Below are 14,327 nucleotides of genomic sequence, written 5' to 3'. Positions count from 1 at the left end.
ACCTAATAACCTTGCTCTTATTCACACTTACTCTCAGCTTTCTTCTCTCACACACTTACCAAACTCAGTTACCAACTTCTGCAGTTTCTCACCCGAATTAGCCACCAGCGTTGTACCATCAGCGAACAGCAACTGACTCACTTTCCAGGCCCTCTCATCCCCAACAGACTGCACACTCGTCCCTGTCTTCAAAACTTGCATTTACCTCCTTAATCACCCCATCCATAAACAAATTAAACTATGGGGACATCACACCACTGCCACAGACTGACAATCACTGGGAACCAATCACTCTCTCTCTCCCTACTCGTATACATGCCTTACATCCTTGGTAAAAACTTTTCACTGCTTCTAGCAATTTACCTCCCTCACCATATACCTGAAATGTACTACACCACTGTTATATACACACAATATCTTTGCCTTTGCATCGGCCCTTTCTAAGCAGCCTTTAATATTATTGTACGCTGAAATTGTTTTTATGCTCTTATTGTCTTGCTTCTTATTTTCAGAAATGACAAATTTGTATAAAGTACAATGTTACGGTACTTTTACTTTACAAGTATTCATTTTTGAAAATACATAAGACCAAACAAATACCAATACAAATATCTGCGTGACTGTCCCACCAAGAAAGACCTAACGTGCTTGACCCATATTCTCTTCAAGATGGATTCAAGAAGAAAGTTCACAGCAGAGTTCAAGCTCCAAGTGATTGAATATGCAGAACAGACTGACAACTGTGCAGCTTCAAGGGAGATGAGGTATCCAAAATAAATGTTAGAGACGAGAAAGCTCTCTGCACAACATAAGCATATGCCGAAAAACAGACCTGCTAACAGAGGAGAGTGTAACAAGTGGCCATGGCTGCAAGTTAAAGTGGTGGAGTGTGTCACAAGAAGTTGATGACAAGGTTATTGAATTACATAGGTTGTGGGAAAAATAAAAAAGGTTTTCATCACCAGCATTTTTTTGTTTTGGATCTATGGGTACTATGATATCGTATATGATAAGATAAATTAGCCTCAGCTAAGAATTTCGACACAGACTATTGAAAGCACGTTGTAACTTAACGTACTGTAAGTTGGTGAGCTTCATCTGCTGAAGGCACTGCACAGCTTCTAATTACTAATTTGTACATATTTTACGTTTCCATTGTTTACTTGCAGTAACTGGTAAATATTTTTCATGTGTGAAACTAAAAGTTCCTCCTAGCCCTTCCCATCTTGCAGGAACTTCAACCTAACGAAACTATTACCCATGTAAAGGTTGACCCTCCATTTTTTCCTAAAAATTTGTTCTTAAAAACTCCAACAATACACATGTGTATATATATATATATATATATATATATATATATATATATATATATATATATATATATATATATATATAATTTTTTTCTTTTTTTTTTTTTTGCTTTGTCGCTGTCTTCCGCGTTTGCGAGGTAGCGCAAGGAAACAGACGAAAGAAATGGCCCAACCCACCCCCATACACATGTATATACATACGTCCACACACGCAAATATACATACCTACACAGCTTTCCATGGTTTACCCCAGACGCTTCACATGCCCTGATTCAATCCACTGACAGCACGTCAACCCCGATATACCACATCGATCCAATTCATTCTATTCCTTGCCCTCCTTCACCCTCTCTCTCTCTCTCTCTCTCTCTCTCTATATATATATATATATATATATATATATATATATATATATATGTGTGTGTGTGTGTGTGTGTGTGTGTGTGTGTGTGTGTGTGTCAAAGGTGGAGGGAACAAGAAGTGGGAGACCAAACTGGAGGTGGAGAGATGGAGTAAAAAAAAGATTTTGAGCGATCGGGCCTGAACATACAGGAGGGTGAAAGGTGTGCAAGGAATAAAGTGTACTGGAACGATGTGTATACCGGGGTCACCGTGCTGTCGATGGACTGAACCAGGGCATGTGAAGCGTCTGGGGTAAACCATGGAAAGTTTTGTGGGGCCTGGATGTGGAAAGGGAGCTGTGGTTTGGGTGCATTATACATGACAGTTAGAGACTGAGTATGAACGAACGTGGCCTTTGTTGTCTTTTCCTAGCGCTACTTCGCGCGCATGCACGGGGGAGGGGGTCGTCATTTCATGTGTGGCGGGGTGGCGACGGGAATGAATAAAGGCAGCAAGTAGAATTATGTACATGTGTATATATCTATATGTCTGTGTATGTATATATATGTATACGGTGAAATGTATAGGTATGTACATGTGCCTGTGTGGAACGTGTATGTATATACATGTGTATGTTGGTGGGTTGGGCCATTCTTTCGTGTTTCCTTGCGCTACCTCGCTAACGCGGGAGACAGCGACAAAATATAAAATAAATATATATAAATAATATATATATATATATATATATATATATATATATATATATATATATATATATATATATATATATATGCTACTGCCATTTATTCAACCGTGGTTGGTATCAACACTACATACTACAGACCTAACTTTTAATGAAGGTTAATCTTAACTGTTCTGACCAAAACAAACTCTGACTTTCCGTACTTGACATGCACTTAAACTGTATGTAAATGACATACTCAATCTGACCAAACCATTATGATTTGCCCTTAACCTACTTCTAACCTTTATTCATCCTGGACCTTAACCTGACCTGATGTGACTCGAGGGTACTCACGGATGGATGATCTCGATGCGGTTCTTGCACAGGTTAATCTGATTCACGTTCTCGAGCCCCGCAAAGGAAAACTGCGGCAGCTCAGTCAGCGGGTTGTTCTGCAAGGAGGAAAATAAGAACCTACACTAACTGTACCCGTTATATATTAATTTCGGGGCAAGATGATAAACTGGGGAGGGACGAGGAAGAGAGAAACTATCTCATATCAGTCCTGCTATGAGAGCACCTGTCAGTGTCTGCTTGGTACCTCCCTAAATTTTAAGGGTGATTAAGACCTGTTTTTAAGGGTGATTAAAACCTGTTTCTCCGTCTGCCTGCCTAAGTTGTCAATGCATTTATATAAGAAGTCCCTACTGTTTGTCCGTTAGAATCGCATATAAGCTATGCAATGTCTAGTCTATCACTGAAGACGAATATCATAATGGAAACTGATAAAAACAATGAACCTAATACAGCATAATCAGTTACAATAAGAATTCTAACTGATAAAGATCATTCTACTGCTACTGATGATCAGAGAGTAATAATGAGAACCTGATAAATGCTTTTACAAGTGCTTTCCTTACAGACATCTATGCAGTGGCTGACATCAACAGCAAGCGCCTTTCCACTCATGTCTGGTAGCTGGGGTAAATAGATGTCCGCCAGTGATGGCTTTGTCGGGATTTTGAGATTCAAATTAGCTTCAGGTGGATTACAGAGGAAGTAAATGGAGTGTGGTGGATCCTGACAAAGTGGTGCGTCTCTATCAAATTTCTCGTCTTATATCCAAGTCTATACCATCAACACAGTGCACAGCCAAAATGTAAAGCCTCTTCACCAATGGCAGCAACACCTTAACACACTCCTCAACTGTTACTTCACCCGCGGGTTTAAAAGTTGCGTCTCCATCCATATTATATGTCCAGATCGATGGCCAAGAATTAATCATCACAAAGTTGGACTTCTTGGGCTCATTCCTACCGAGATCCACTATTTCATGCAACCTTTACCTTGCTCGCGGTTTTTATCTTAAAAGGTTTCTAAGAGTTTGATGCTTCGGTAACACAGGTACAAATTATTAATGTCGTTACAGCGCCTTACTACAAATGCTCCCAGTTTCTTCACTAGTCTTTCACCAAACCCACACGAGAGCAGAAATCTGTATATCGCTGTGGTTCCTGTCCCTCGGCAGCCTTGAGGCCTCGCCTGTACGTCATCATTGTTCCTGTGCCTCAACTGTATGTTGTTACGTACTTTCCTATGCCTCACCTGTATGGAGATCTCCTTGAGGTGTCCAAGACCCCTAAAAGCAAAGGGCTTGATGTCCCTGATCTGGTTATCGTTGAGGGACAGAACCCTGAGCTGCCGCCACCGCCGGAACATGTCGGTGGTGAGGGCGGGCAGGGCGTTCCTCGCGAAGCTCAGCTCCTCCACCGTATCAGGCAGCTTTTCCGGCACCGTCACCAGGCCCCCGCCGTTACAGATGACCTGACGGGCGGGAGAAAAGATCATATAGGCTGGTGAGGCGCGGAAGGGAAGGAATCAGGCACGGCCCTTAGGACCATGGAAAAACACACTAGACAGGAGTAAGGTAGGTTCCAGGGTCGTCGCTAGCTGTCTTGGGAGATAAAGGAGGGTAACATGGGGAAAGACTGGGATGTTCCTGTATGGAGAAGGAGGAGGAGTTACTGTGATAAGTGGTGAGTAATTAACAGAAATAGACCACTTGTAAAACCTACATCTCTTCACCGATCCATAACCTGGTGACGTCAAAACAACATTACGAAATTCTTCACCACAGAAAAGCAATCCAGTACTGCAATTGGGATCAAATACGACTCATGGCGTCAGTTTTCCTCACTACATACCATCTCAGACCATGGAATAAATTGCCTTCCTTAACAAACATTATATACATCTATTAATAGCACCTGTGCCCCGCGCACTAAAATAATTTTGCTGGAGCTACAGCCAGCCCCATTAATCATAAAGAAATGCTTGCAAACTCCGAACACAAGGGTACCTTGGCAGCTTTAACCGCACCTGTACCGTAGTGCTCAGGAGAGAGAGAGAGAGAGAGAGAGAGAGAGAGAGAGAGAGAGAGAGAGAGAGAGAGAGAGAGAGAGGAAAAGAAGTTAGGTTTCCCTTAAGGGAGTTTAACTTCGCAAACTGACTCAAAAGACATAACTTGATTGGAGATCTTGACAAGGCGTTTTTTTTTTTTTTCACGAGAGAGAAGCAGAAACAAGAGAAGAGGGAGATGATGTGTACAAGTTGTTTCCCAGAGCTGATTATCAAGGATAAAAAGAAAAAGCCTAGTGGGAGAGAGAGAGAGAGAGAGAGAGAGAGAGAGAGAGAGAGAGAGAGAGATGGCTAGTAAGGGTAAGAATGCTATGGGTGTAGAAAGACCTAGGAGAACCAACAGAAAGATCGATCATCAAAACACTCCGAGGGATAGAGGGGAGAAGTTATGACCACTGGCGAGTATTCTTATGGTCACCCAGGACCATCCCTTCCACCACCACCACCTAGGACCATCCCTACCACCACCCAGGACCATCCCTACCACCACCACCACCTAGGACCATCCCTACCACCACCACCCAGGACCATCCCTACCACCACCCAGGACCATAGGACCATCCCTACCACCACCACCTAGGACCATCCCGACCACCACCCAGGACCATCCCTACCATCCCCACCAACATACTTTCTCACATTACATCTTACAACTCGTGGCCTTCACGTGGCCTTCACAACAAACCATCCACACTGTCTTGCCCTCTCTCACGGGCCCTAGGACTCCCTTCCCTGCTCACCGTCCTCATACTCTTCCAATATCTATCTATCTATCTATCTATCTATCTATCTATATATATATATATATATATATATATATATATATATATATATATATATATATATATATATATATATGCAGAAACACCTCTAAGAAAAAGTAATACGAGAATCCTGAGCGATTTCATGTTTTGCCACGTCTTCAGAGGACTAGCAACTATTCCTCACATGATGTAATACACGAAAGCAGACAAGATTCTTGTTTCCATTTCCTAGTGGTGTCTCTACCTTTATGAGGTCACGGGTTTTGTGTGATATACATACATAAATCATATGTGTATATATATATATATATATATATATATATATATATATATATATATATATATATATATATATATATATATATATATATATATATATGTATCGTCATGGGCGTAGTGTGTGTGTAACGGTGTCATGGGTGCACTGTCAACACTGTGGCATGACAGTGTCAACACTGTGGCATGACAATGTCAACTGTCTAACCCGTCACGTTATGGCAATACTGTCACGGCCTGCCGGCGTCGACGGCCTCGTGAGACGTCATCCTCCGTCACCAAAACACACCAGTTACTACAGGAAAACCGCACGAGCCAATTATCGGATGGCAACAAGTACAAACGGACCAATCGGCGCTCGGCAACCGGGGGTTTGAAACGGCCAATCAGTAGTTTCCAGTGGGAGCACGAGGTTATGAGATAAGAGGCGGCCCTTGAGCACAGAGCCCCCTCGCTACTTGTGAGGACGCAATGAGTGACTGGGAGAGGAGAGCGAGTGCGCGCGACGACGGGACGCACTCACTCCCCCAGACGCAGCCTCAAAATTTCTCGTCAGATGCGTGTAGACGAGATCGTGGAGTGGCTCTCTGGCTATCGGTAGTCGATTATTGGTTTCAGAATCGTTGTCTCCCAGCTTGATCTCCGTCAGGGCTTCACGCTTGCCTATAATACCTCCCAGGTAACCACCAACCCATGGCTAACGGTTCAAAAAAAAAAAAAAAAAAATATATATATATATATATATATATATATATATATATATATATATATATATATATATATATATATATATATACAATGTTGACCCATGTTCTTCCCCCCGATGAAATATGCAATCGTTTTATGTTCTCTCTGGTGAACACCACTGGGGAAATGTTCTATTTAAAGCCGCTGTGTACGGGACAAATCCCATTCTTCCGTTTAGTCTATGTTCTCCCATCATTCCCATATGACGGGGTATTTTGTCTCAGAGATAACAGATACGACTGAAACTGTCCTGATCAACGTCTTTACCATCAACTGTGATATGTGTATCCTTCAGTCGGAAGTAACTCCGGGCAGCGGGCAGCGCTTAGGTCCGGGCTGTAACGAACCTTCGTCACCGACGCCTAGGAACGGTAAGACGTTGGGGGCAGAAACCGCCTGTTTTCACCAGTTCCTTAACGATCCGTACGAGGTCAAATGCGCTGGAGAGGCGGCTGCTGATTGGCTGATAGAGTGGAGGGAAAAAGAGCAGTTCATCTGTGGGTTCTTGGTCTCAGGCAGTCATTCAACTAGGTACGAAGCCTACCTTACACTGACGAGCGATGACATTATGCTTTGGTCCTGAACGGGACACAGTACAATGTATATATTGCAGCACTTCCGCATTTGAAATTAATGCGCATAATTCTACTCATGTGACCCTTAATCCCTACTTATATATATATATATATATATATATATATATATATATATATATATATATATATATATATACCTGGGGATAGGGGACAAAGAACACTTCCCACGTATTCCCTGCGTGTCGTAAAAGGCGACTAAAAGGGGAGGGAGCGGGGGGGCTGGAAATCCTCCCCTCTCGTTTTTCTTTTTAATTTTCCAAAAGAAGGAACAGAGAATTGGGCCAGGTGAGGGTATTCCCTCAAAGGCCCAGTCCTCTGTTCTTAACGCTACCTCGCTAATGCGGGAAATGGCGAACAGTTTGAAAGAAAAAGAAATATATATATATATATATATATATATATATATATATATATATATATATATATATATATACACACACACACAATATCTATAAATATCCTGGTCTGACGTTTCTAGCTCTCCTTCCCGCGTTTTTCTATTCACACCTGAATTTGGCATCATATCCAACCTGACTTTTCCAACTCCCGCCTGTCTTTCCTAGCTCTGCCCCGGGTTTCTGTGTCGCAGCTTCACTGCCTCAGTCCAAGTCCAGCTATGGCAACTGAATTGCCCAGCTCCGTCTCTCTGATTTTCTTCAGCTCTCGACTGACTCTTTTGAGTTTCAGGGTGACGACTGTTTCAGTTTCAGTCTGGCTTTTCATTCAAACGCCACTTCGACTTCCCCAGGTTTTACCTCACTCTTCCATCACAGCTCTGACTTTTCCCTCCTCCCTCCTAGCTTCGGGTCCGAGTCTCTCAGCTCCCGCCTTGGCTTTCGCAGCTACGGCCTGGCCTCCTCCTCCTCCTCCTCTCCTCCTCCTTCCTTCTCCCTAGCTGGTAACAGTGGCGGTGGGAATGGGGAGGAAGGAGAGGGGGGAGAGCAGCGGTAGGGCGCTCCAGCAGCGCAGCCGGGAACCAATATCGGGGTTGTCAGTGGGTTCAAGTGGTAGGTAATGAAGACCCGGGTATTAGCGAGCGAGCACTGGGGATGGTTGGTGGTTATTACTACTCCACCGCTCTCTCCGCCTGACTCGATGGCTCCCCTTCATTACCAACCAGACCCGACCTGTTCCCGCTGCTCCTCCTCAGCCCGACACCACTCCACATCGCTCACCCTCCCACTCTTCCTCATTCCCTCCTCTTCCTCCACTACTGGCTTCCCTTCTTCCCCCTACCGACTCTATAAGGCTCTCTTGATTCTCCTCTCTAACTGCTCTCTCTAGCTTACCCCTCACCTGGGCTCAAGGTGGCTTTCCAAGGTCCCCTGTTGCTTCCATGTTACCTTCTCTTGCCTCGAGCCTTAAGGAACCACCCCAACCCAGTCTCTAGAGCTGTGGTTTGCCTCTACGTATGTTTGTCTCAGGATATCCCCAAAGGCTGTGGCTCACTCAGCAAGTCTCTCATATCATCTCCACACTCTACAGAGCCCGCCTCGCCCCCCCCGGCAATAAACCATCTAACTGTAGTCAAGGTATGAAATTGACTGCGTCTCAGTCCAACACCATCCAGACTCTACAGTTGCCCTTAAAAGTACTTTCAAATGACATCAAGATTACATTCTATACTTTTCTCCTCACTACCTTCAAAGTACGTCCAGTCTCCAGTTACGTTCAAGCTACTCCCAAGATACTCCTAAGCTCTATAATTCCCCTCCACGTTACCCTCATGTGACCTCTTAAGGTGTGTGCCTTCACGCTGACCTTCTGTAAGGCTATTTCTAAACTCTAAGTGCTCCCTTACTAAGTGATCTTCCTGCTCTAAACACATTTCAGCAATTATACTTGTGTGTGTGTGTGTGTGTGTGTGTGTGTGTGTGTGTGTGTGTGTGTGTGTGTGTGTGTGTGACTTACATCCACGAGACTCGTAAGTTCAAAAAGAATTTGTTGGACTGGGAACTTCTTGAAATTAAGTTTTTCCAAGTTTTTGTTCCTGACCTAACACGAATACATGTTTACTGCAGGTGAAGTGCGAATTGTCACCACACTATCCCTGGAGACTGTATCAGTGTTGGCATCATACTATCCCTGAAGGCTATGCAAGTGTTGGCACCAAACTACCCCTGGAGCTTATACAAGTGTTGGCACCAAACTATCCCCGGAAGTTATACAAGTGTTGGCACCATACTATCCCTGGAGATTATACAAGTGTTGGCACCAAACTGTACCTGAAGGCTATACTATCGTTGGCACCAAACTATCCCCGAAGCTTCTACAAGTATTGGCACCAAACTATCTCTAAAGTCTATACAATCATTGGCACCAAACTATCCCCGAAGCTTCTACAAGTATTGGCACCAAACTATCCCAGAAGGCTACACAAGCGTTGGCACCAAGCAATCCCTGGAGGCTTTGTAAGTGTTGGCACCAAGCTATCCCTGGAGGCTTTGTAAGTGTTGGCACCAAGCTATCCCTGAAGGCTATACAAGCGTTGGCACCAAGCTATCCCTGGAGGCTTTGTAAGTGTTGGCACCAAACTATCCCTGAAGGCTATACAAGCGTTGGCACCAAGCTATCCCTGGAGGCTTTGTAAGTGTTGGCACCAAGCTATCCCTGGTGGTTATCCAAGTGTTGGCATTAAACTATGAGTCATCCATATCGTGGACAGTAGAGATGTGTGTGTGTGTGTGTGTGTGTGTGTGTGTGTGTGTGTGTGTGTGTGTGTGTGTGTGTGTGTGTCCCGCTCCCTACATCGAGATGCACTGTGGGGTCTTGGGTCACCCCCACACCCCACACCAGGGGGGGAGACACCATCTGGCGTCAACAACCCCGGACGACGCTATAGCCATCTGCTGCACATCAGCTAAAACGCTGTCTGGTGTGTAGTAGAGCCAAAGGGCACGTTGCCCCTCATGGTGTGGCACACAGATGGTGCCGGTCTTGTCTTCACGATGAGGTACAGGTGGTGGTAAGGAGGGTGTGGCACAGGCGGGGCTAGCAGTGTCCTTAGGATGCGGTACAGATGGTGGAAGGGAGAGTGTGGCACAGATGGTAGTCATAGTCGTGGTGGTAGGAGGTGTCTGGCACAGATGGTGGTCATAGTCGTAGAAGTACGGAGGGTGTGGCACAGATGGTGCCAGTCGTGTCCTCACTCTGCGGTACAGATGGTGGTAGGGAGAGTGTGGCACAGCTGGTAGTCATAGTCGTGGTGGTACGAGGTGTCTGGCACAGATGGTAGTCATAGTCGTAGAAGTACGGAGGGTGTGGCACAGATGGTGCCAGTCGTGTCCTCACGCTGCGGTACAGATGGTGGTAGGGAGGGTGTGGCACAGATGGTGGTTACAGTCGCGCTAGTAGGGAGGGTACAGCCCAATCACTGTTTACAGAAAACGGAAGGAGGAGTTGGGAGGGAGGGGGGAGTTTATTTGGTCCTCTTCATCTGAACTGAGAAACAGTCTGAGTGGGTGTGTGACAAGGATCATTGGTTCGGTTATCGGAGGCGCTGAACCAGTAAGGGTCGATGGGTCTCGAACCCGTGATATCACACACACACACACACACACACACACACACACACACACACACACACAGAGGTAACCATAAAACCAACATTTGAAGAAAAAAAAAGATATAGCATGAATTCGGTTGGAATATTTGAGAATATTAGGGAGAGAGAGAGAGAGAGAGAGAGAGAGAGAGAGAGAGAGAGAGAGAGAGAGAGAGAGAGAGAGAGAGAGAGAGAGAGAAGGGAGAGCAGGTCTCGTAACGTAGGGATATGTTCGAGCGTAATGCCGGGTGACGGAGGGAGGCGAGTCTCCCCCCCCCCCCCCCACACACACACACACACACACACACACCACGAGACACACCTCCGACACACATCATACCACCGCCCAGCCTCTGCCTCCACACACACACACACACACCCACCACCACCACACATCAAAGTCAAGTCATTGGTTTACTAACGGAAGTCTTCGTAGCAGCTGTTATAATGGAATTATAGGGAGGTAGTACACTGAAGTATATAAGTATACTGAAGTATACTACGTGTATACTGAAGTATACTATAAGTATACAGAAGTATACTATATGTATACTGAAGTATATATGTATAGTGAAGTGAATATGCGTGTATGTATCACGTCTTTACTCCTATAAGTGGGTATGCATATACGCACACACTCCAGCCTAGGCCAGGTGCCCATTCAATGAGGAGGCTCGAGGGGAGGATGAACATCTGGGACTGGCTGTGAACCGACTGCCACGCCCAGGGTTTGAACCCATGCGGGCCCCCGCTGATTCATGGTCAGTAGCGCGCTAACCGCGACAACGTGGAAGCCTGTACATATATATATATATATATATATATATATATATATATATATATATATATATATATATATATATATATATATATATAACCCACAGCTTGTATTCACCTACAATAACGTCATTTGTCTTAATCAGTAGTACTGTCATGTTTACAGTCTGGCCTCTCTCTCTCTCTCTCTCTCTCTCTCTCTCTCTCTCTCTCTCTCTCTCTCTCTCTCTCTCTCTATCACACACACAACCTAGTCATTAGGCAGAGTCATTCCTACGTTACCTAAAATGGTTCCGTATAATCTTTTTTTTTTTTCTTCATTTTTCAACATTTTTTTCCCTTACATTATTTACGTTCTCGTTTCCCAGTTTCTTCTCATTCTCCAACGTCCCACTCTTTTATATTCATAATCACGACCCAAATTATGATGGTATTCTACATCTTTCTTTTTGTTTCTATAAAGTCTGCTCACTCGCCGACATCACCCTAACCCACCCCTACACACGCCAGGCTCACGCGACCTTTCACACACAGACAACGTGACCAAGGAAGCGTCATAATTGATCTGACCTTTGGAGAGCCCATGATCCCTCCCTCCCTCACCTTGACTATGACACACTCCGTCGGTCACGGAGGAGAGTGTATATGTCTCCAAATGAGGCGTCTCTGTGCACCAGACACAGACGGGTCAGGTCAGGCTGTTTCTTATAACCCATCTCTCCTCTCTCTCTCTCTCTCTCTCTCTCTCTCTCTCTCTCTCTCTCTCTCTCTCTCTCTCTCTCTCTACGTTCCTCCATCTGGGCTCGGGGCGGCTTCCATATGTCAAAAAAGACAATAATCTATCCATATAATAAATATATATATATATATATATATATATATATATATATATATATATATATATATATATATATATTAATTTTCCAAAAGAAGGAACAGAGAAGGGGGCCAGGTGAGGATTTTCCCTGCAAGGCCCAGTCCTCTGTTCTTAACGCTACCTCGCAAACGCGGGAAATGGCGAATAGTATGAAAAAAAAAAAAAAAAAAATATATATATATATATATATATATATATATATATATATATATATATATATATATATATATATATATATATATATCCTAAATACATCGGACGTCTCTAATGATTACTGACGCTGTTCCCATTTTCTTTCTACCAAATTCGTATCTTCGGAGACGTGGTTCACCTTCGACTCTTCTCATGGACTTGAAAGGGCACACGGGTGTCACCTGGCATTATGGCACTAACCAGAGTTGACGGGAACCAACTCCACATGATAATGCTCTTCCCCAACACACACACACACACACGGCCAGGCGAGTGATACAGGGCTGGGAACATGACGTAGGGTTATGGCTAGCTAATCAGTCGTGTTGATAAGACTTGGATTGTGTAGGTGTCAATGACCTTCTCACTTTAAGGAGACGTGACCTTCCTGATATTAGATATCAGGCCTGAATGAAATAAGATATCAGGCCTGAATGTAATAAGATATCAGGCCTGAATGAAATAAGATATCAGGCCTGAATGTAATAAGATATCAGGCCTGAATGAAATAAGATATCAGGCCTGAATGAAATAAGATATCAGACTGAATGAAATAAGATATCAGGCCTAAATGAAATAAGATATCAGACTGAATGAAATAAGATATCAGGCCTGAATGTAATAAGATATCAGGCCTGAATGAAATAAGATATCAGGCCTGAATGAAATAAGATATCAGGCCTGAATGAAATAAGATATCAGACTGAATGAAATAAGATATCAGGCCTGAATGAAATAAGATATCAGACTGAATGAAATAAGATATCAGACCTGAATGAAATAAGATACCAGACTGAATGAAATAAGATATCAGGCCTGAATGTAATAAGATATCAGGCCTGAATGTAATAAGATATCAGGCCTGAATGAAATAAGATATCAGACTGAATGAAATAAGATATCAGGCCTGAATGAAATAAGATATCAGGCCTGAATAAGATATCAGGCCTGAATGAAATAAGATATCAGACTGAATGAAATAAGATATCAGGCCTGTATGAAATAAGATATCAGGCCTAAATAAGATATCAGGCCTGAATGAAGTAAGATATCAGGCCTGAATGAAGACATTTTCCAAATATGAAACAATCTCTTTGAACAATAACATAAAAAGTAGACAGGGAACATACTGACTGTCACATCAGTAATTGTCAATTTCCTGCTGTTTTCCCCGCAAGAACTACATAATCTCCGTCAATGTATCCAGGTCGAAGCAGGAGTCTGTGTTTATTCTAATAACATCCCATCTGTTGCATGTCTCGCGAACCCTTCACTCCTCACAACACTAAGTGAACTGGGTGTAGGTTTACCGGTGGAATACTCTGGTGAGCCAAGTGTTGCATGTACCCCGAGGGTAAATGTCTTAAAAAACAACCACTGAGTATGTCTCTCTCTCATTCGCTGTGCCCCGTGTGTCTAGCGCCTCTGAAAATGCTGGGTCTTAGTTCCACGCTCTGGTGAGGAAGGTTAGGTAACCCATGGCAGGTGGTTGGTTGGACTGGGTAGTGTGTCGGGAGAGGGAGTATGTGGGGTGAGACAGACATCATCTTGGAGATGTATGTGGGTGAGAGAGGTGCATCATCTTGGAGGAGTGTGTGGGTGAGGGAGGCATCATCTTGGAGGAGTGTGTGGGTGAGGGAGGCATCATCTTGGAGGAGTATGTGGTTGGGGGAGGCATCAACTTGGAGGAGTATGTGGTTGGGGAGGAGGCATCATCTTGGAGGTGTGTATCCAGGGTTGGGAGAGGCATCATCTTGGAGGTGTGTATCCAGGGTTGGGTGTTACGGGCGCCTTGCCCT

General features: G+C 44.0%; 1 protein-coding gene across 3 annotated transcripts in view; it reads right to left on the bottom strand.

Annotated features, from left to right (window-relative positions):
• The window catches only part of LOC139755385 (uncharacterized), a 150,009-nt gene that overhangs the window by 19,443 nt on the left and 116,239 nt on the right, over nucleotides 1–14,327 (bottom strand). For 2 of the 3 annotated variants that reach the window (XM_071673629.1, XM_071673630.1), the window contains 2 exons: nucleotides 3,943–4,161; nucleotides 2,692–2,789 (listed from right to left, as the gene is read on the bottom strand). In XM_071673629.1, coding sequence (XP_071529730.1) covers nucleotides 2,692–2,789; nucleotides 3,943–4,056 — 212 coding nt within the window. In that variant the 5' untranslated portion in view covers nucleotides 4,057–4,161. The other variant, XM_071673631.1, reaches the window with a different exon arrangement.

Source organism: Panulirus ornatus, chromosome 19, assembly GCF_036320965.1.
Source record: "Panulirus ornatus isolate Po-2019 chromosome 19, ASM3632096v1, whole genome shotgun sequence".
NCBI lineage: Eukaryota > Metazoa > Arthropoda > Malacostraca > Decapoda > Palinuridae > Panulirus > Panulirus ornatus.
This window is presented reverse-complemented; position numbering and strand designations above follow the sequence as displayed.